Source organism: Cavia porcellus, unplaced genomic scaffold (genome assembly GCF_034190915.1).
Source record: "Cavia porcellus strain 051 isolate PalLab524CR breed Dunkin Hartley unplaced genomic scaffold, mCavPor4.1 scaffold_9, whole genome shotgun sequence".
Taxonomy (NCBI): Eukaryota; Metazoa; Chordata; class Mammalia; order Rodentia; family Caviidae; genus Cavia; species Cavia porcellus.
The window spans coordinates 79,004,735-79,028,981 of record NW_026947492.1 but is presented as its reverse complement, the minus strand read 5'-3'; the positions used below and the strand labels follow the sequence as shown (position 1 = coordinate 79,028,981).

The following is a 24,247-nucleotide window of genomic DNA, read 5'->3' as shown; positions in this document are numbered from 1 at the left end:
ATTTTTAAAGCATGACTGTGATTTACCCACATGACCCTTCATAAAAAAATACTTCTTTGGGGGTTTTCTTAATTGTTCTTTTTCTCTTCTAAAAAAAATAAGCAATCACCGTTTTCCACGCGTGCCGGGATGTGACATATCTCGTTCACAAAAGCGGTGGGAGACTTTGTAGCGCGCAACTGAACTTTCTTCCTTATGTTAACGTTACATCAAGACAGGGCGGGGGTGGAGGAGGAGGGAGGGAAAGATTTGCCTGAGCAAAGAGAGTCTTTGGGATCAAGCAGTGTCCCTGGGTCCGGGTGGGACCGGGAGGTGTCATTCGGGCAGTGCAGTGTGGGTGTTGGGTCTGTTGCCTTTGTGTTTTTTTTTGTATCCACTTTCCAGTCATCTGATTGGTATCGCCAACAGCTTTACAACATACAAAAGTATTTTGGGTCAACCAGAATGGGTGGAAGAAGTCTTTCCCCATCCCTACTCCCTGCGGGAACTCAAAAAAAAATCATAAAGTAAAATAAAACAAACAAACAAACAGAAAAAAACACAAAACAAACAAAAGATTCCCCTCCCGTCCCGTCCCCTAAGCCAGTAAATCCATGACAACAGCACCTTGACATAGTTTTAATTCCAACGCTATCAGAAGTGAAAAGCAGTTTAACAGACGAGAGTACTAATAAGAGAACGAAGATACTTACTGTCTAAAATGTAAACGGAATGTTTTGGTTCAAATTTTTGTGTTTGTCTTTTTTTTTTTTGTCTGTTTTCTGAAAGAGGACAGTTTATTATCAATTCACAATTAAAGCAGCATGCAATTTATTAGTAATTTTTTAAAACTTTTTATGTTTTCGATTCTTGGCAACGGCAACAAACCACAACATGATCGAGGAATGTAATGCAGACTTTTTGTTTAAGGTTGTGCGCAAATGACTGTTTTTCTTTCTGGTCATGGATATGTCCAATAAATAGGTTGTAGAACCACTGTACTGTATAAACTCCATTTATACATGCAGTTCATAAAATTATTTTTTTCTTAACTGAATAATTTACCCTGTTATGTATATATACAAATAGATAATTTTTGTCTCCATAGAATCTATACAACATAAAGCCACTATCTGCCCCTCTTAATGGTCAGTGTACATACACAGGAAGTGTCTATCCTTATGAACCGCCAGCCGATTCTCTTTTTGCTATCCATGGTCAGGGCCCGCACATACGACTGGGTAGTTCGGCACTGGGAGTTCCAGTGCCTCTTGTCTATGCCTCTGCAGCCCTCCTTGGTGTAGCCCATGGGATTGCACTTGGTCTCGTAGAAGTATTGCTTCAGCTGGCCTTTGGACACGGGGACCTTCTCCAGGACTGTGACTGTCCCGCCGGACATGTCCACGGCCGTCTTTTTATCCGCGGCGGTGACCCACTCGCTGACGCTGTCACACACGCTCAGCTCCCCGCGGCGTGCGGGGTCGGAGTGGCGCCGGACCCGCATGGACATGTTGGCGGCGTCCAGGTAATTTTTGTACTCCTCAAGCAGGAAGAGCAGGGGGGGCTCCAAAGGCACTTGGCTGCTCAGCATCACCCGGGACGTGTACAAGTCCGCGTCCTTTGCGCTCTCCTCGTGGGGCCTGGCTTTCTGGTCCTCCACCAGCAGCTCCTCAATCACGTGCTCGAAGGTGTCAGCCAGTGATGACGACGAAGAGGACGAGGATGAGGTCAGGCCCCGAGCGCCCACCTTGGGCCCAGTCGCGCTCTCCAGAGCCCCGTGGGTCCGCACTCCGGGGTAGGCCAAGCTGCCTGGGCCTCGGACGCTGGCTTCTTTCATGGGGGCAGCCTTCATGCAACCGAAGTACGAAATAACCATAGTAAGGAAAAGGATGGTCATCACTCTTCTCACCTGGTGGAACTGCAGGGCGACAGAAAGACAGAGGAGAGTGGTCAGGGCTTTCGTTCCAGGGACACCTCACCACCCTGAGTCCCCAGCTCCAGGCCCATCTGGGGGCCCAGGGTTTTTCCTCCGGCTCCACCCACACCACCTCCAAATCAGTGTCCTGGGGCACGCTATGTGGCATGATGGGAACCAGGTCATGCGGTGCTTTCCCTGAGATTTAGCATATAAATTTGAGATGAAAGGGCTTCTCTGCAAGTGAGAAAAAACTGGCATCCTCTCTTCTCTCCCTCCCACTCTAGCAGCTTTGTAAGTTTAATTTTTAATGATCTCTGCCCCAGCTGTCATAAGGAACACAGAATCAGAAATGTTACTAAGCAACAATTCCAAGTGTAATAGTAAATTTTTTTTTTCCTGATGAGCAACATGGTGCTTTGCAGAAATGTATGGCAGAAACAGCACAGGCCTTGGGGCTCTGGTGGGTCTGTGTGGCTGGTGAGGTGCAGGCACAAACAGCGCCCTCCGATGGCAGCCTGAGAGCAGCAAGGGGCCTTAGCACTGCCTCATTCTCCCAGGAGACAAGTGACTCCAGCAGGGCAGAGGGATCATTTCAGGAGGCCATCGTGTCTCACTGACAAGGAAACCAAAATCCTTGTGTCACGGAGGGCTTACGATACGAAAACTCTGGACTCTCAAAAGCGCTGTTCTTTCTCCTAGAACTGGGTGGTCAGAAATCGAAACACTTATTCCCAAACAGCAATCATTCCCTGTACGTTCCTTTTAATGATGTATCTATGCCTGGGGCATGAAAGCGATGTGCGTGCTTTGGAGAGCTGGAAAAGCCAGCACTGAAAAGGCAAGGAAGCCAGCTTCCACCAACTCTCAGAAGCTCCCCACCTCGGCTTTTCAGGTTACTACTCTGATCTGGTAGGAAAGCCCTACTTCCCTCTCGCTAGAACTGTGATTGTGTGTGTGTGTGTGTGTGTGTGTGTGTGTGTGTGTGTGAACTCTGTGTCCATCATATCTTTAAAAGGCTGAGTGGTATTTTATACACTTTGGAACAGGGAGGGAGGAAGTGCTTCTTCCTGTGCTTTTGAAGTTTCCTGGGAAGCCCCGTAACAGTCCACCACAAAATTAGTCTCTCCGTTTGCCTGAGGGTGGGTCATGCTAACCTTGGCCCTGCATCTACGTGCATGCTTGAAGAGCCAATCAGCATGATGAACAAGCAAAATAAAATGTACCTGCGGCCCAGCCCAAGGTTACTGCCAGGTGGTCAAGGCCTTGAGACGCACTTACCTGGGTGAAGCTTGTGCCTCTCGAGTTCAGTGGCACCCCCAGCCCTGATACCAATTTCCTACTTCTTAACACTGGAGCTTGGACTTGCAAACACACACACACACACACACACACACACACACACACACACACACACGTACACACACACACACAGAGGTATGCACATAGAATAGCCAATATGCTGTACAAGAAACCCACAAGAAAAGAGACTGTGTTCTGGCCCATGATGTGTTCCCAACCAGCAAGGCCACCTACCTTCAGTCTAGAGATCAGAGTGCAGAAATGGCTGAAAATTTGGGATTCAAAACCCAAAGTTTCTGATCTCCACTTTGGAAAGACGTAATGCTTTCTACCACCAAGAGACTTTATATCACTGAAAACAGGAACGCATTTCCTTCTAAGGTCATTCTCACCTTGCGGGAAGAGCCAGCCTTCTCAGAACTGCCTGGATTGTGTGGGGGTCTGCGATCAGGGAGGGCAAACTGGTTGGGATAAAATGCATGTATTCACTCTGCTAATATCTGAAGTTTTGTGAAGGTTTGGAATTTTGTATCATCAAAGAAAACGGATCCTCCAAGGAGGCTTCTATTCCGGGCAGGCGGTACTTACACCGTAGAATGAAAAGCTCTCTCCTAACATTCCCAGTCCCAATTAAAATAACCCAAGGGGCTATTGCAATTGAGGTCGAGGAAAGAATGCAAATTTGGACGACTTTACTCTTGCGATCTAGATCACATGGGCGGAGACCTGCTGCTATCAGCGTCTTTTAATGCCGTATTGCGTCAAATCCAAGATGCCATCATTTTAAAACACACCCACTCAGGAAGCACCAGAAAGGAGAAAAGGCAGCCAAACCCCTGCTTTGTTACAAACCCTCTCCTCCCACCACCCCCACCTTGGCCCAGCCCCCACCAGCTCCTCCTGCAATGGGCACTGTTCATCTTCCGTTCAACCCTGACAACCACTTCAGACTGACCACGTCCACCCCCTGCTTGTGCCACTCCCTAGCAATGGCTCTTTTGTTCTGGTGGAGGCACTCCAGCCTCCTCTCGTTGGTGACCCATGCCTCCAAAAGCTGCCTCACCCTACTTAGGTGATTTTCTTGTATAATCAGTGCTTGGTCACTTCTGTTCTGATTAGAACAGAGGCCAGATCAGTACTGCCGGAACTGACTTGGTCTGCAGTGTGGGTAAACTAGAACTTCAGTCAAGTAATCAATCAATCAAGACCTCTCCCCCCATATCTTTAAATCTCACTTACCCGTCATGGCTACATTCGAGAGCCAAATCACAATCACCACCTTCTCTAATCCTCCAGTGGGTTCCATCTGTGGTCTCCTCTCGCTTCCCCATTACCACCTTACTGAGCACTCGCCCCCTCCTCACATGTCAGCGGTAGATACCGTGAATCACAGCCACAACTCACTCAGGAGGTTAGCTCTCCCAGGGGATGGATCTTGTCTGATCTCCCACAATGCTACTACACATGGGGAACATTAACCATCAGTGGTGGTACACAGTCACAGCTTACCAACAGACACATCTTGATCACTTTCTCATCACGGGGACACAATACTTAACACCCTCCCCTTTCCAGAGGAGAGTTTATTTGGGCTCATGGCTTTGAAAATCCATGGTTAACCAGCTCCAAGGAAGGAAGAATGTGGTGGAGACCTGGGGGCAGGAGAGCTGCTCACAGCCTGGTGGCCAGGAAGCAGAGAGAAGGGAAGAGCGGGAAGGAGAGCAACCTTTCCAGGCCATGCCCCAGTGATACCCCTGTCTTCCAACCTGACTGGATCCCACCTCCTAAGAGCAAGCCAGCTCTGTCTACAATCCTCATGATCCCAGTGCTGTCCAGAGCCCTGCCTATGCGCGCACGAGGCCTCTGGGGGGATACTCTCCATCTAAACCATAAAAGGTGCATTAAACTGAGAGAGAGGACAGTTTGAACACAGTTCTCCTAAGGAGCTGTTTCATTTGGAAGGCATCAGAGATCACCCTGAGATTCTTAGCTAAATGGCAGGCCATGCTAAACATCAAATTATAACTGCCGAGGAATTTGACAGATGATAATGATTACCCACAAACAATTTATTGAGTTCTAATGGGGCAAAGCTTTGTTAGAGTGATTAAAAAACAAGTAACACACAACATACTAAGTGCTTGCCTACTACAGTGTGGCTCAGTTCCCAGCGGATCAATGGAAGACAAGAAAGTAGGATTGGTAGTGATAATGAGGAAGAAAAACTGTGCATTTACAGTCTTTTAATTCCATTTTTTCTTATTCTTCCAGCTGTTCAATACTGCATTAGAAAATGGTAAGAGCCTGAGCTTCCACGACAATGCTGACATTCTTCTCCTTCAGCTGCCTCTACAGAGCCTTAGTTTGCTTGCCTGTTTCTACTGAGCATATTGACTGATGCTATCTAGTTTGGTTCCATTACTCACAGTAATCCTTCTACCACATCCACAAAATGCCAAGAAGACTTTCCTACCCCATTCTCAGAAAATAAAAGCATACTTCATAGCAATGAGAAAATAAGCCAGGTAGAAAATAAGTGTTTAGTGTGACTTGTAACTCAGAGACTCAATGATTTACCCAGAAGAATGTTCTCAACAGCATTATACCCTTGCTACAGCCCAGTAGTAACTCACATCCCTGTAAACCAGGGGCCCCTCTCCCCAGGCTGTGGAGCAGCGTGTGACTGTATGGTCCATGGCCTGTAAAGAACTAGGCTGCATAGGAGCCCCAAGGGAATTGTGGGTGAATGGCCCAAGCCTTAGCTGGATTTGCAGCCACACCCACTGCTCACATCGCTGCCCCAGCTCCATTTCCTATATGGGCATGAGATTCTCATAGAAGCACAAACCCTACTGGGAATCTCAGGTACACCCTCCTTATGAGAATCCAATCGTACAACCATTCATAGATCCCCTGCTCCCCAGCAGGAAGAAAGTTTTCCACAAAACCAGTGCCTAGTGCCAAAAAGATGGAAAATCCCAAAATATCATCTGATTTGATTATTACTAGGAGATAGGAAAGGTACATTATTCCCATTACACAGATGTGGCAATTCCAATTCAGAGAAGTTACATGATCTGTCAAATGTCACAAAGCTAACAGATCACCCATCTCTGAGCCAAGCTCTTACACAGCAACATTCTGCCAGCTGCAGAATATTAATACTAGTGGAGAAAAAGGCTGAGACAGAGAAGGGGCTTGGGGAACACAGGCACAGCTCTCTGTAGCTGTATGTATCTTGGGGGGTCAGCTTTCTACAGGCAGCACCATGACTGCACTGGCTTTCAGGGATGGACGAATCATGGCTTTGGAGATCCAGCAGCTTTTTAAGCTTCGACCACCCCAGTGGGTAGAATTTTAGACAATGCAGTCTTCTTCCAAAGGAAAGCCTTGCAAACACTGAAGTGTGTTAGAACCAAGTTTTCAGGGCTGAAACTAAGATGAGAACCAAACATTACAGATTGTGCAGGAATATACACATTAAAAAAAAGCAAAGATTTGTTCCCAGTCGGTGAGCGCATAATCAAGGAAAGCACAGTTTATTGATATACAGTGGCTCGTTCTAGACAGCTGAAGAGAATGCTGAAGAGATGACTGATGAATATTTAACCCCTAACGTACAGGACGCCAATCTATTAAGATGCTGCCTCAATGGTAACATGCAAGTCAGTGCTGAAAGTATTTCATCTGTGTCCGCGCTCCCCCAGCCTTGTTTCCTTTCAGACCTGACATCTGCCCCCACTCTTACAGTCCAGGAAAAAATGAGGCCACTGCAAAGGTGAAATGTGAAAATGGGTGTCCTGGAGGCGGCATGAGTGAAACTCTAGGAGAGAGAAGTTGCTTCCAGGGAAGGAGTACACAGTGCTTTTGTGCAGCAGACTGCAGGTGACCTGGCACATCCAGGGGAGACCCCGGTGGATGGAGGCAGCCTGGTGGTGGGATGTGTGCCCCAGGCACCTGCAGAGAGCAGGCTGGGCCGGGAAGGGGCAAAATTAGATGGTGCCTTCTCAAGAAACGAAAAACAGAAATTCCATTTGTATTGGCTGTGTCCTAAGTATCTTCCCTAAAGAGTTAATGACATATTACAAATCGTAATTGCTAAATCTTGGAAGTGGCCCATATGCCCATGAGCAGAGGAACAGATAAAGAAACATGTGATGTTTACACATACCATGGAATACTACTCGGCCATAAAGAAGGATAAAGCATTTGTAGGAAAATAGGTGCACACTGAGGCCATAATATTAAACAAAATAAATCAGGCATATAAGCTTAAAAGTCACATGGTTTCCTTTACAGGAGACACCCGAAGTGTAAATAAAGAACATAAAAAACATAGATAACGGAAAACAGGGAGATAGCTTTTTGTTTGTTTTGTTTTGAGACAGGGTCTCACCATACAATTTAGGCTGGCCTTCAACTCACTCTGTGGCCCAGGCTGACCTCAAACTCACAGCAATCCCCCTGCCTCAGCCTCCTGAGTGCTGGGATTACAGGTGTGTACCAACAACACCTGGTTGGGAATAGCTCTTTTGCAAAGGGGAGTGGGACCAAGAGATGGAGAGAAGAGCGAAGGAGATAAAAACTAATTAAGCCCTGTTACGTAGGACCAACTTCCCATGAGGAAGGTAACCATTTACCACAAACATGGCCTCATAAAAATGGGCATTTTTCTAAAAGCATGAATGAACCGAGGTTGCACCATCTGAGAAGGGTGAGGCAGAGCCCAGGAGGGTGTCCAAGCATGGTGCTTTGGGAGAGCAGCTCCCTGGACAGCCGGAGCCCTGACGGGGTGGAGCCTGGATGAAGCCAGCTCGCCACACTGCAGTCCTGCCTCTACCCAGCTGCAGAAACAGACGCAGGCAGCTCCCGGAATGTGGGCCTGGGTCTGAGGTCTGCTTCCCCAGCAGCGGGGCAGTAGCCAGGCCATGAGAGGACAGGGCAGAGGCGGATGGGGGGAGGCCAGCATCAAATCTGCATTCCAGTTATGATCACACTGAACTTGGGTTCCACGGCTCAGCACTTTTAATTCAAAGATCTCCAAACACTTTGCAAATATTAAGTAATTAAGACTCACAGGCCCCTAGGGGTGCAGGTAACTATAATTATCCCCATTTCGTGCAGGAGAAAAGAGAAGCAGAACTTAATCAACTCATCTGCCCACTGTGGTTCCCCTGATGGAACAAGGTCAGAATCCAGATTCCAAGGGAAATGAGGCCTGACAGCTACAAGGAGTGGTTTCTTTCGTCGCTCTGTATTACTCTGCACTTTTTCACTTTTCCAGCTTCAACCAACGCTGAACAAACACCACAATGATAAAAGCTTCCATGCATTCCTCCAGGATAGCCATGGAAAGCTGAAATCCACAAATAAAAGGGAGGAATCTAAGGACCCTTAGCCACCTACTTACTGGGACGGCTCATTCGAGCCAAAATGGTAACTGATTTAAGAAACGATGTTATGAACGTAGAGGTTCCAGGGATCCTTGAAAAACGTGGCCATCTGTGATGGCCCCATGGACATCTGAGGTCTCCAAACACACTCCCGCGATCTTAGCGTCAGGACCCAACCCAACGGGATCCGATGGGATAAATCATTGCTTGAGGGTGTGGGGTAGGTATTTCTGGGGGACAGTGCTGTGTGATGGGGAGTGGGGAAACCCACCCCCAGTGTGGGCAGCACCACCCAATCGGCCAGGGGCCGCAGGAGCAAATCACAGCAGTGGTGACTTGATGTCTCCTCCCAGAGAAGGCACTCACTGTTCTCTGGCTCTTGTCTGCCAGAACTCTGGGCTTTCTGAACCTTCCCTGGTGCCCCTAGTCCTCAGGCCTTCCGAACTGGACTGGGCCACCACCAACACCGCAGGGACACCAGTCTGTAGGTATCCTGTCATGGGACTCTTGGTCCTCCACAATCCCGTGAGGCCACCTAATGACTCCCCTCCCATATCCGGATCCATACCCATATGCCACAATGCCATAAAAAATATGGCAAATGCCTAAGTTCAAAATAATTTAATTCAGTCAAAGACACACTGCCATTAATCCTGCTTAGCATACTCCTCTGGCTTCAAACCCACTTATCCTATCCTCCTCGCCACTTCCTGATGTGGTTCTGGAATCCCCTTCACAAGCATCTTAGCTGTGCTATCATAGCTGTTATAATGTCCTGGATCAATTCAAAGTGCTCCCCTTTCATGGTCATTTCCACTTCATGGAAGAACAAGAAGTCACACGGCATCAATCCAGAGAATAAGGGGGATGAACACACATGGTCCTGTTTTTACCACACTCTCTCCATCCAATGACAGGGGGCAGGGGCACTCACCATATTTTTGATCACACCTTGTAATGACACTCAAGAAAGAGGACTCCAGAACAGCTTCAGAAAGTGGCAAGAACGGTGGGATTAAATGTGTTCAAAGGGGGATTAAAGGCAATGCTGTCAGCATAATGTTTTTAAATTTTTTTTTAAACATTAACCAAATTGTTTGATCATTCCTATCTCCATATTTTATTGATTCTTTTTCTCTGGAAAACCTGGACTAGGCATAACTTCCTACAAAACCTGGTCTGTTGTATCAGAGCCTGTCTGCCCCATGGTTTGCTTGCAGTGAAGGAGAAGCACTTGCAAACCTTCCTTGGCCTTGCTAAGAATTCAGGGGGAGCCGCTCACTCTGTCTCAGTCCCCAGAGTAAGAAGGTAATGCACAGAGGAAAGACAATGGGGAGTCATTAATCTGATGGATAAATTTACATGTGTCTTTGATAGAAAGGTCCTCTGCTGCCTCCTCCTCCTCCCCAACCCACCCTGAAAAACAGGGACCCAGCCCTCTGCCCCAGTGGAGATGCCTTCCCTGAATGGGTAACTCACACCCCAGCCAGGTCCCTGCATGGAAGGACTCTGCTGTCTTTGTGCTGTGGTTATCTGATGGCACTTACACAGTTATAATAAGAGGAGTGAGCTTCCCTGTGAGCTGAGTAGACTTTGGAATAGGCAATGAAAAGCACCTGGCACAAGGAGCAGATGTGGGCAGAGGGCACCTGCCTGGCATCTACTGTCACTATAGCAAAGCTTGTGTCTGCCCAGGAGACCCATTGTGGCTGTCACCAGGCAGGTACGGAAAGGCAGGGCCACCAGAGCTGGCAGTGCCCCTTGCCCTGCCTCCCCGACCCCAAAGACCTGACAGCGCCCCCTCCCCCAGGCAGGCCACACAGGTACCTGGGAAGCAGCTGTCAGAAAATGCTTCACTAAAAATCTTTCAGGACTACATTTGCATTTATGGAACCCAAACAGCAGTTAACACTCAATTAAAAAGTGTACCGCCTGTAATTAGAATTCTGTTTCCTTTGCAATTCCAGGTGGGATTTGGTGCAATTCTCAAGAGTAAAGTTAGATTTAACAGTGTATTATTTACCACATTCCCATGCACGGGGACATGGACATTAATTAAAAAGATCATTTCAATTAGTTTTCCATGAAGCTTTAGTGACTCGTTGCGTAATGAACAACCTAGAAAATTATCAGGTGAACATCAAGTTTAGCTATAGAGTCTTTAACTGCTATGGAGTCATAGGGGGGATTTTTCTGTCAGCAGACAGTGGTTCTCGACACAGTGAATGGGGAGATAAAAATGTCACTGTCACACAGATGTGTGGCATGTGTGTGTACTTCTGAATTTACAGACATACATATTTCAAGTACTGAGTTACTTTTATGGAGCTCTTAAAGTCTCAAATTTCCAAACATTTTTATTTGAGTGTCATAGTTATAAATTTAGTACAATAGTATAGTACAAACTTGTTACTAAAATGCTCCAACAGCATGAGATTTATAGGGCCTGAAATTAGTTTTAAACATCATAGGTGTGGGGTAAAGTTCCTGGTGTCCTGCCCCGTCCATCCCATTCATTCACTTAGAACTTGGATTTCCAGCCAACTCACACACTTCAAGGTATTTCACATACCCATCAAATTTGAGGAGCTCTGGAAGAAATAATAAAGGCAGCCGCTTAAAGACACAAAAGGGTACAGTGAACACAAAGCATTATGATATTTTCTTTCTTCTTTGGTTCAACTTGTTTTATTGGGACACTCATTATGTGGGAAATTACCTCTGCTTTTGTAATGGGATTAAGTCAAATCTGGGTAACCTTGATGGCAACTGGCTTTTCCACTCTGTAAGGGGAAGGTTACCCATAAACGTGACTGGTTTGTGCGCTTGTAGGTGGAACCACTGATCTAAATCTGGGCTTTGGCTCCATCACTAACTTTTACCCAAGTGCCGCAAGGCGAGGGGAAGCCTGTCTGACTCCCCTAATCACATAATGCTGGAGACTACGAGCACAGAGTCACAGCCACGCTGGGAAGACGGAGAGAGCTCCCGCGGGCGGAGGGTGTCAGCTGCCTCACTGCAGCCAGATGCCTCCTGGTCCTCGAGAGCTCTCTCTGCTCTGTGACAGTGACAGTGACAGTGACACAGGCAGGGAGAACTCACTCACTACTAGTAGATTTCTTATTTCTAGACTAATCCTGAAGCCAGAAGATCCAGCTGGCTCTGCCAATACCATGAAATTTAAAAACAAAAACTTAAAAAAACAGTACCGAGAGCAAAACCCTAAAATATATCCGCACAATGGATCAAGTGTCAAAACCTCCTCCTGTTCAGATCTGTTCCAGTGGGTCACCTGATTTCTCAGCTGTTGGATAATATTTGGGATCATATGTTTGGAGACTGAGCACCCCAGGTGATAGGAAATTAGAAAACTGATGGAAAAGTCAAACACATTTGGAATTGAGCACTGTGAACAGAGATGGAGTCTGGCGTGTTTTGCCTCTTTTCACAAATCCTGTAAAGACTGTCAGATTGGAAGACTGAGGTCACCACTCTGCTCGCTGGGGAACCCCAGCAGTGGTGGACCACCTGCACATGGATGAGGCCGAGCTGACACAATGCTTTGCACTCCCAGTGGTATCTCAAGTCCTATCAGGCTGCACCTTCAAGCCCACCTTGAACAGTGCGGATGTCAACACAGCTCAGGGACCAGCTGCTCTCAGTTACACCTGGTGCACCTATTAACCACCAGGGATGGGGTAAAGGCAAAGCCTGGCACTGTCTTCCTGCCTCTGAGGAGAAAGCAGGCTCTGCACCACAAAACAAAACAAAACAAAACAAACGAAGATGCTTTCTGTCTCTAGCAGGGAACATCTGCTAATCTTGTGCTGGTTATTTTTCTCTCATTGTTGAGACAAAATATTTGACACCCAAAGTGAAGCAGGGAAAAACTGCTTTAGCTTACAGTTTTTGGAGGTTTCAGTCCACACTTGTCTGGCTCTAAGGCAGGGTGGCATAGTCGAGGGACAATCACTCATGGCAGCCTCAAGCGACAAGAGCAAAAAGGGTAAAGAGAGAAACCTCCCCTCCTTCCCTCCCTTATGTTGTATGCTGTACAAATGAAAACAAAATTAAACACTTCCAACATACAGTGGAATAAGATAAACATTATCATTCCAAAGGGGACAAACACAGGAATCCAGAGGAATAGGACCAAAGGAAGCCCAAAATCCAGCAGGGCAAACGTGAAGTCCTGAAGTTCCATGCTCAGCATCTGAAGCAATCTGGTTGTGAACTCCCAAAGGCTTGAGTGACTTCACTTTCACAGCACTGGGGTTTAGCTCCCATGGCTTCTCTCTTAGGTCCACTCTGCTCAATTCTCGCAGGTTCCCTTAAACAATTCACACTTTCCAAACTTCTGGGTTCTCCATTGCACCTTTGGCTTCACACTCACAGCTTCAAACACTGCCCTCTCAGAGGCACACTGCCTGGCCTTCCAGGCCTTCTAAACTGGGGTGGAAGCTGCCTTAACCTCAGAACTCATGCATTCTCCATGCACTAAAAACCAGTGTCATGTGGATGCTGCCAAGGTCCGCTGCCAGCTGTAGCAGTAGCCAGGCTTTCCTCTCTCTTGGCTGTAGGGGCTGAGTGACTGAGCACTCTGAACCTGATTGTGAGGAAGAGACTGCCTATGTCATCTCCATTCTGAAACCTGGTGGGGCTGCCACCACCATTCTGGAGCATGATGCTCTGTAGCTTTCTCCTCCAAGAAAAGTCTTTGAGGCTGCAAAGGGTGGAGACCCACCATCACTTCTTGTGATGTCTCTAGGCCATCATTTTTATTGTCCTGTTCCTTCTTAGTAATGGAGGTCTCAGCTCTGTCTTTACAGTCCACAGCTTTACTGAAGTTTCTTTTCTGGCCAAACTCAAAATGTTTTAAATCATCCTGCTGGACTCTTTGCTCTTGATTCTCAACATAAATCTAATTAAAAAGCCCCCAACAATAGCCATGACACTGCCTCAACATTGGACTGCCTTGAAATTTCTTATGCCATATTAATTACTCCACTGCCCTTAATTTCAGTCGCAGGCAAAATCTCTGGAAATGAGCAAAATGCAGACAAACTTTCTGCCAAGCAATGATGTGTTAACACATATGTGGACTCCAACAACTAATGCAGTCCTTCCCAGCAGAAACCTGTTGGACTTGGTCTTTACTGGCAGGATTTCTAACAGCCTTCTGATCTTCTGAGCTCTGACCAGATTCTCCCATACAGAACACCCTAAGCTGTTCCAGTACCACTGTTTCAAGTGATATTTCCAAATTTTTCCAAACTCTTCCCACAAGCCATTTCCAAACGCTCTTGAACCACATAGTCAGGTACAGTCATGGCAACAACCCATTCCACTGGTACAAATTCTGTCTTGGTTACTTTTCTATCATTGTTGAGACAAAATACCTAATGCCCAAAATGAAGCAAGGAAGGGATTGCTTAGTTTACTGTTTTTTGGAGGTTTGGTCCATAGTCAGCTGGCTCCAAGGTAGGGGTGCGTGGTTGAGGGGCAGCTGTTCACAGCAGCTGCAAGCAACAAGAGCAAAAGGGCAACAAGGGAGAAGCACACCTCCTTTCCTCCCTCACATTGTATGCCAGCTCCACCCCTGGGCATGTGCAGCACTCACACTGCCAATCCCAGCTAGACAATGAACCAATCACAAACACTAGATTCAGCCACTTCCATGACTGCATGAAGCTTGGGGGCCAAACCAAAATGCCCTCAGCTCTTAAGATAAAGGGGACTCCACTTGGGGAAGTTCACTGTCATGCACTGATGGGAAATTCCTGAGAGCAAACAAATTTAAAACAGACAGACAAAGCAAGCTAAGGCCAGTCTGTCTTCTCTCAATCTCCTTCAGCTCTTGGGACTAATCAGCAAGCTGCTTATGGTGCACTGCTGACCACCTGAACTCCCACCCCAGACACTATGGGAACTCTGACAATCAAGAACCAGCACCCCAACAGTCCCCATTGCCCACACCCACACTCCTGGTGCATCAGGGACCTGGGGCAAAGGTCAGTCCTTCCCAGGTTCTCCAGGTGGTGCTCCTGAAACCGTCAAAAGCCCATGTATCCCTGTGGTTAACTAGTGATCAGAAAAATTTCTATGAGAGAAAGAGAAAATGTGCATAATCTGATGCATCTATGTACCAAAGCAGCAGACATCAGAAAGGCTAAAGGGGGCTGGGTAGAGACTTGACTGCTCAAGTCAGACTCTATCTTCTTAAGGATTCAAAGCAGTACACTTTATAAAATCAAGAGGGGGAAGAGCAGGTGGAGGAAGAAACTGGAAAGATTTGTCTATGCAGAGAAAAGAATACCATTCCTTTCCCAACCGCTGTCACAGAATCCTAGAGGGAAGATAAAAATTAGCAAGGAGGCTCTCAACTCCCCACTGCTCACCTTTATGAGGCTATTTTTAGGACTGAGTTTGTGTCCTTCCCCCAGAGCCTGGAGGTACACACTACTGCCTGCCTGTCCTCTGGGAGGGGCAGGCAGGCCCTGCAGAAGCTCATGGGCAGACCCTGGGTGTGTGTGGACAAGGAAACTGTCGGCAGCAGCCACTGTGCTGAGCTTCTGCAAAGATGAACATGCACACATAGAGAAAACTGGAGGTTCGTGCATCCAGCTGTCCTGCAGGTTATTTCTAAATCCGACTCCACAGTTTCTGTCAATGATGCATTGTGGAGTAAGGGAAAGTGCTCGGTAGCTTAATGCAGGATGAAGAACAACTGGATTCGTTCCTCTGTCCACTACCCTAGCCCAGCATTCCATCGTCTAAGGAGTCGCTGTTCATGCAAAGGCAATTTCTGAGCTCTGTGGAACAGAAACCAGCTGTGCTCCATGATACTCTAAAATACCAGGCAAATATCATCAGCTAGATGGCAAAAGATCTATTTGGAGGATCTACTCACAGCTCTGAAACCACATGCATCTATATGGGGACATTCATTGCTGAAGCTACCGGAGAATCAGGATGGCAAGAACTCTGTCTCTACTGCTTCTCACCAAGCAGACACCATGCAAACCCAACCACCAATGTGGATGAGCTAAGCCTTGGGACCGGGAACGCATTTTCATTTTGTGACTGTAAATGGAAACAGTACTGCTCGTGTGTATATGGAAGGGGCTAGTAATTGGAAGGCATTGCGGGAAGCTGCATAAATGTAACACCAGTTCTCTTTGTATTAGAAATGACCCCCAAGAGCTGACATTCATTAACTATGAAGCAGGCAACCTAACTGTCCACCATTGACAGCTAAGGAAACAGAGGCTCAAAGAGGTTCAGCAAATTTCCCCAGACCACCCAGCCCATGAGGTAGAGGTAGGATATGCACCCAGGCTGCATTTCCATACAGGGTCAGATGCAGACATGGTCTCTTCTTTTAAGAGAGGTTTACAGAGCCAAAATACCCTGCAGTACCTAGGTACCAGCTCATCTATTTAAGCAAAGCCCCCTGTGATAAGCAGCTTATTTACCAACAAATTCCACAGAGGTCGGCTATTTCCCTGATGTTTTTTACTTCCTCTTTCTGACATGGATTTATTCCCTCAAGGTACGGACTGTACACGCATACTTAATAGGGCCAAGGAGTGTCAAGCCAGCGCGTGGAAGTAATTTGTCAGAGATGTCAGAACATTTCCCCTGAGATCCCTTTGGGTGCAGGAACAGAACCACATGCATTTCATACCAACAACCATAGCTACCGAATATCCAGCATCAACTCCCCTCGAGTAAGGGTGACTTCAATGGAGACCCAAATGCCAAGTGCCAAGACCCAAATCGCTGCACCTGGGACATAAAATCTTTCTTTTGAACACTGAATTGAATCCCCTCTCTGTCCAGAGGTCTGGTAGGCTATGCCACCTACATGAGACCTCTGTCACAGTCTCCACGAATGAGCAAACGGGCTGCCATGTGAGTAAAAAGAAAGCTCTAGCGAGGTAATCGCAAACATATCTTTGAGGAGTTGTTTAATCAGTAAAGACCAAAGCCAGCAGGAGAAACGTCGTGGGCAGGGGAGAGGAGCAGACGCTCAGGAACTGGGCCACAGCAGCTGTCACATGCAAACAGCCTGAAGAACTGGGGTCCTGGGATGCAGTACCTCCCATTGACAGGTTCCCAGGTTACGCACTTGGCATAAATGACAGAAATAAGAAACCCGCAGTCAGACTGAAGGGATGCAAACACACACGTGGGCTGACATGGCCAGTGTGCATCGGTGGGTTAGATCACAACCGTGATGGGCGGCACACAGGACCGAACGTCCTACTTCTGGCCGCCGTCAGTCCCTGTAGGAGAGTAGGCTGTGGAGAAGCAGCTTGGAAGGAGCCTGGGGACACAGCTGGAGACAACTGTTGGGGAAGCCTGCACCAGTGTCATCTGCAAAGCCGCCTCTGTCCACGGCACACAGCAAGCCTGTGGGAGGCCAGGACTGTCCTGCAGGGTGGTGGCAGGCCACCCTCTGCCTAGGCATGATCCGTGAGGTGACCCAACACAGTCACCACTGTGACTCTCCAAGTACTTCTAGAGAGAGGTAGGAAAGTGGCCTTATCAAAACTTCTATTTTTAAAGTCCGTGTGGACATTAAAGAACTGCCGTGCCAGGCTCCACTTGTCCTTCTCATGCAGTGGAACTGAAGGGAGGCATTTTCCCCGCTACATGGAGCACTGTGCCTTCAGGAAACACAGATCTTCCCAGCGAGAATGGTAAAGAACGACTCGAGGATGATCTGGAACACATGTTCTTCAAAACATGGAGACGCTGCCTAGGTCCTGACCCACAATGCTTCACATTTCCCGATCTGCAAAGTGCAGACAGCTGCCCAACAGCTTAGAGGAAAAGTTTAGCGATTCTGCACCACAGTCTCATGTTGATGCCGTCACCTGACAGTTCTAATTTATCTTATAAAATACCAATTATTTAATCGCAAATCTTGGGAGATATGCAGTATGATTTCTCCAAAGAGCATCTATTGGATATGAAAGCTCTGAGCTTGGCAAGATTCCTCCGCAACTGGATATGCACATCTTGAACTCAGTCCGTGGAAACAAAGCAAACAGCCGAGAAGAGGGCACCAAGGGCCTGGTGTGCCATGCACTGCAGAGGAGCAATTTCACCCTCTGTTCCAGTCACCACCACTGTGCTCTTTGGAGCCCATGTTGCTATTTATGTGAACAGTGACTGTATGCTCGACTTTCCGCTACAGGAAATTCTGCAGACCCTGTGCTCATGAGGGCTGGCATAAGCCCATGTCTGGGGTGAGGTGTTACCTGCACTGGAACACAAGCTAGGAACAAGGTGAACGCTGGGTCTGTACTTGAAGTTTAACCCTTGTAGACCAGAAATGCTGGTCTACAAATCCATGGAGGAACACGCAGTGTGGGTGGGTTACTAACACCCGAGGTCCTCTACAGGATGATGGGCAACTCTCCCTGCTGACCCAGCCACTCCATTTATGAGAATAAGCCCAAAGATCTACATGTACACGTGCAACATTACATATACATACACAAGATGATTAATTACAAAAAGGTGTACATTAGCAAGAATACTAGAAAGAGCCCAGATCCAGCTACAGAAAAGGAGAAAATCATAGTACACACTTTGAATAGAATTCACACAACTGTCAAGGAGAATGTTCCTTGAATGGAACATACTAGAACATACTAGAATGGAATACATCAGTAAGTGACATGGAAAAGGTGTTGAGTGGTGTGTACAAAGTATACTGCCTTTTGTTTAAACAGTGGAGGAAAACAATATTTATACCAGCATTTCTGATAAACATAATGTAAAAGTCTCATCAGGAACAAGTACAACATGACTCTCAGTTACAGCTGGTGAGCACTGGGTAGGGGGACCCAAGCAGAACAAGACTTCTAGATGAAGTTCTGTGTAATTATACTTTGATTTTTATTCATGTAAATAAACCACCACTGAAAAATTTAAAGTAACCGATTTCTAAAACATGTTTAACTCAGTGGCTTCATTTTTGATAGCAATGTCCCGCACTTCAGTGACCTTGGTCTCTGGAACACTCCTATGCAAGAATCCAGGACAAGACGGGACATCTGTGTGGTGGTAACAGTCCTAGGGGCTGCAGACAGACATCCACTGGGACTCAGGCAGACAGCTGCAGGGGAACCGGCTGCACCTCGCCCTGAGATTGTGTTGAGCGAGATGAATATGGTTGTTGGAGCCCTGTGCCTGCCACACACACAAGTAAAGAGCAGACGGAAACTTCAAACACTTCTGGGAATGTTCCCCAGAAGACCTTTCTCCCCAAATTTAGGGGCTGAATGAAAAAGCATTCTTTGAAATGGCAGCCCCCCCCCCCAAAAAGCCCTTCCTGTGCCCACATGTGCAGTCATCTGGAAAGCAGATCTCTGGCTGCATGGCCGGCAATGCTACACTAATCACAGAGAGCCCAGGGGGCTTTCCTCACCTCCCTGAAGCAAAGCATTTGTGAGGCATGGAATAAGCACAAGGGAAGTGCAATGTCACAGCGCCCAGAGAGGACCAGAGCCCACACCCAGGGAGCCAGCTCGGAACCCAGAGACCATGAGTGATGCCTCAAGTCTGTCTCCACCAAGAAGGCAGCAGCGGCTGAGTGGAACAGTGCTCTCCAGGACCTCGTGTCCATGAATTGAGCGGCCTGGACTTCAGGCTGGGGCGGTCTGTCTGTGGCCACGTTGGGCCACTCTGTCCCTATACTGCAGCTTTCTCAGAGCCTTTGCATCTTTACCCATGCTTCTCCTTAGGAAATGTTTCTTTGAAGTCAGACCATCCTGGGTAAAACATTCTAGAACACTTCTCTAGACTAGGACATTGTATCTGAAGCTCCTAGCACAAAAACTGTCAGAGACAAGCAACAATGGCTTAGCAATGAGACAGCTGCTCATACGATTTACTGTATGGTGTGAGACACAGAGTCACAGAAACCCCCGCGTCCAGCAGGTTCACCATGGGAAAGAGTCTTTCTAGAGGAAGAGGAATTCCAGCTGGGTATTCAAATATGAGTAGGATTTGGACAGTTAGAAGGAAGGAAATGTCATTAATAAACAAACTAGGCTTGGCAAGTTACGGCAAAACAGTCATGGACTTATCAACTTTGCTATAAAGTGAAGCAAATTTAGTGGTGGAACATACTATGGAAGCTCTTTATGGTCTTGATTATAAGTCATTAAAAGTGTTCTTTGGGGATCAGAAAGTGCTATTAATAAAGAGTGGCTCTGCCAAGTGCTGTTCTGGAACATTTGCACAATTAACACATGGGCCCCCTTGCCCTGCCCTATTGGGAGGCAGAGGCCCAGGGCGTCAAAGTAACTTGCCCAAGGTCACGGGCCTAGGAGATGCCAGTCTGGACTCAGCGTACCCTGGGCTCAGGAGTGTCAGCCCCCGGGCCTCTGCTCCCACATGGAAGCTTCTGAGTAGGCAGTTTCTGTACAGTTACAGGAATCTCCGACAGGCTTCCCTTCTCAGCACCCCTGACTGATTATTTACAAGCCTACAAATCCTTCGTAAGCATGCTCTAATCCAAGTATTTGAACAATGAAGTAAATGATGGGATTCTCTAGATCACACGATACTCAGTTTATTTGGCTTCTACTTCAGCAATTCTCAGACTTTCCCAAACATCTGAGCCACTTGTGGAAGTGCTGAAATCCTGCATATTCCCGTGCCCATCCAAAACTAAGATCCAATCTCAAGGACTAGGACTTTGTATCCTTTGCATATATATATATATATATATATATATATATATATATATATATATATATAATTTTCAGTGTAACTCTGATGACTATCACGCTCAGAACCAGGACACTGTGAGCTCTACTTTATTGGCACCTCCAACGGTTCCTTTACCTAACCTTCTACCCTCAGGATAACCATAGCTAAGAAGCTCAACAAATAAAAGAAAATCCTCTTTTCAAGGGGTGGTAAAAAAAGCAACCAAGCTAAACTTTAAAATTCATTAGCATAAACATCTTTTCTGTCCTATAGCTGTTCTTGTCAATACCCCAAAAGGGCCCATCTCTGTACTGTACTGTACAGTACAAAGTGACACCAGGCCAGGGAACCTTACCCGCCTGCAGCTATCACGTACCCTCCCATGAACACACTACGGGGAAGGTACGGTGTCACACCTGAGTATCACAGGGGCCGGTGTACACAGCCGAGTGGGGTTAGAGAAGTGTCGGAAGTATGGTCTTTGCTCTGGTTCTACCCTTCCACATTCTGGGTCACTATTTAGCTCCAAACCTCTGTTCCTTTCTCTGTTATAAATCCTGGCTGCCCAATCTTTTCAATTGGTTTGTAGCATCACAGGAAATGAGATAAGCGAACACATTTTTTAGGATGGGGAATACTACACTTTGGACAAGATTACTATTGAAGAGTGCGATCTCTCTACACACGACTCCAACAGTAAAGCCATGTAAGAAGCTTAGTACAACAAGCAAACTGAGTTTGGGCCTAGGACCAATCCCTGCTTTCGAAAGTCTCCTTGACCTCTCTAGGGCTCGAGGAGGTGCTGGATGGCATCACCTCAGTTTTATACAAGAGACTGCCTGACGGATGATCAAGAGACCCTGCAGCAGCTCATGCTACACTGTTTGCCAAAAGATACTTTCAGTGCTGTGGACACCAGAAAAATCTGTTATTCTAACACAGCATTTTAAAAATTCTGATAAGGCCAGCCTGTACTGTTTCTCAATCACCATACATGATTATTTCTAAAAAGTACATGGTGGGGAAAAAGATCTCAAGTATTTTTAAAGAAAACTCTGTCTTACGAGGCAACCATCCTGTGGACACTGTAAAACCAATGCTCCAGAGACTCTCATGGGAGAGGGAAAGAGGACAGACCGAAGGTTTTCTTGGCTTTGGGCTCCCTCCTGTGCCTCTTGATCTAGGACAATGAATTTCCCAATAAGGTTTTACAGAGCGGAGGATCCAGGGGTCTCTTCAAGGCCAAAATTGAGGTTCCCGGAACAAAGCCACAATGTTCTCACCTGGAGTTCAACCACACCAGTACAGCTTGGCTTTGCTTTAAGTGCTGGCATCCCGTATAAGATGCGGTTTGGGGAAAAAGTGCCCAGTAGTGCTTGCTTCTATTTTTACACTTACAACACTAATTTAGAGGCAAGTTGCTATGTTTCTGTCCCTCTGAGTTCATTTCAAAAAGCAAAAAGAAAGCTTCTGTCCCTTGATTCACTGCCTCTCCTGATGGCCTGGCCCAGCAGTGGGGGAGAACACATAGAATGCAGCTATAGGTTTGGAATTAGAAGCAAGGGGACCCATCAGCACTTCCTGCCCCTGTGGTCTGCTTTGGTTTTGTTGAGATTCACATTTGTGTGGTTTACCTCCTTGTTCAGAGAGAGGTTACATATTTCTGAGTCAATGCTGCCAAACTGTGGTGCAGCGTTCTTGTCATATTTACTGGATACACAAACAAGATTCTTGTATCACGTACTTCAGCAAAATCACCTCCCAGCTTCATAGTGAATCGGAGGAGAATCTCCAGCTTTTCCACCAGCCTCAACTCCAGGAGCTGGGTTAGGGGCCCTGGACACCCCGCTGCCTACAGGGGACCCGCGGTTATTGGAGACATCCAGGTTTTCTTTCTATCTGTCCATAGGCCCAGGTCAATTCCCATTCTTCTCTGCACAGCCATGTCCCACAAAGCCACATCCACGTTGCTAAGAGACAGCACCTCGGAGCCTGGTCCAGCCAGGGCAGGGAGGCCAAGTGTCTCTCTCCAGTCCAGTGACTGCAAATGCCTCAACCTTGAGATCTATGCCATGTAAAAGAAACTCATCCATGTTTGAAAACACATGTAGGTAGTAAGTGAGCTGTGAAAAGATGGGGAACATGGTTTTTTGGGGGGATGCATTTTAAGCTGGGCACAGTTTCAGTTTGTAAAGGCAGAAGGTGGCCAGGGAAAATACAATGGCTTTCGGTAGCAGCTCCCAAACTAAACCCCATGCAGCCCAAACCTGACTGAATGAGCCCTGTCCCTCCTCCCACCCCTGCACTTTTTTTGCAGAGAAGTTTCCTGTGCCTGACTGCTATGGATGACATCAAGCACAACAGGGAACAACTTCCTTGATTGTAAAGCTATTTTTCTCTGCTTGCCAGAAACTGACACGAACACGATACACTACATTTCAGTCCACGAAACACCGGAACTGGCATCTCCTCTGGCATCCAAAAAAACCTGAAGACATTTCAAAGAAAATCCACCCGCAAATGTGTCTAAATCAACTCTACCATTTCAGAAGTCCCAAACAGGATTTCAGGAGGGAATCAAATTATGCATAAAAGCTTTCAGAACCCAGGCTCACTACATGACTAGAGTAGTGATGCGGGCGGGAATTAAACCTAGTCCCTTCCATTTCTGCCTTAATACCAGCGAAACAATTAAATATGTTTCCACAAAGCTTCTTCACTGTGAATATCGCAAGCCAGAATCTTATGGGCACGAGGTGCCAATGTGTGTCCCTTGCCACCATCCTTCTCTGGATGCCACTGCGGGCACACATGAAAGCAAACTAAATACAAATTTTGCCATCCAAGCACTTGAAGCCAATTTGTAATTATCAGTTCCTGGTTCCATCACTGTTTTCTTGATGCTGGCTCCAATGCACGATTTCAGCCAGTCCCACTCCTTAGGGTTCCTTTCCCCGTCAGTGAAGTTCGCTTTTTTTTTACAATTTTGGGGGTGCTTAAAATCTTGCTCCATATTTGACCCTGCATTAGATTCTGAGGTCTTCTTAAATCATTAAAGTTAAAATTAGACCAGTGATCAAAGGCATTCTTAAAGGCCCTTCTACTCCATTTATTTGGTGTTATTGTATCTGAGAAAGTGCAATGAATTGCCCGTGGCAAATGAATAAAATCAGAACCTTTGTACTCCGTGCAGGGAGTACATACCCTTGAAAATAATGAATGTTAAAAAGGAGGCTGAGGTCTGGGCTCCTGGCAGCCATTCCCCATTTGGCTACTACGTTACCAAGGGTAACACCCAAAGGGCACAGCACAGATTCCAAGTGGTGCATCCACTTGTTTTAAAGTTTCATGCACAATTGTAGATGCCCCCTTCTCCCATCCCACCCCACCCACTAACACCAAGGCGGCACAAGTGGCAAGAAATCCCAGTAACCCCAATCCTGCAGAAAGGTTCCTGGGGAAACAGCCACCAGGCCTGTCAGGCAAGAGATCCTGTTCCCTAGGTGGCGCTATTACTTCAATTTCTAATGAGTTCTTTGACTTCGTTGAAAACTTTATTTTCTTCAAATTTCTATTATATAAATCATAATTCCATACATTACCAAGTGACAAGGTGTATTCCAGGTTTCAGTTTAATAAACCAGTGTGAAATTCGGGGCCTTTTTTTTTTTTTTGGTCATGCAACTGTATGTTTCCTCACTGTCTTAGAATTAAGAACCCTCTTGTCCTCCTCCTCCAACAGTCCAGAGGCAGGTCAGAAACACAGAAGGGACTCATACAGTGGCGGTCAGGCGAAAGTGACCCAGGAGAAAGCCCATGTCAAAGATACTAGGGGGACAAAAAAAGATATTAGGTTCCGTGAACTTTCAAAATCAGGGTGTTACTACCATGACAACCATTGCAAAGTTCTTCCCAGTGAACGTTT

The 24,247-nt window shown here is 46.8% G+C and overlaps 1 protein-coding gene across 9 annotated transcripts in view; it reads right to left on the bottom strand.

Annotated features, from left to right (window-relative positions):
- Positions 1-602: 602 nt before the first annotated feature.
- Positions 603-24,247, bottom strand: part of Bdnf (brain derived neurotrophic factor) — a 48,688-nt gene continuing 25,043 nt past the window's right edge. For all 9 annotated transcript variants that reach the window (XM_023562964.2, XM_013147262.3, XM_063256758.1 and 6 more), the window contains exon 2: positions 603-1,897. In XM_023562964.2, coding sequence (XP_023418732.1) covers positions 1,109-1,876 — 768 coding nt within the window. In that variant the 5' untranslated portion in view covers positions 1,877-1,897 and the 3' untranslated portion in view covers positions 603-1,108. The remainder of the gene's footprint in view (positions 1,898-24,247) is intronic.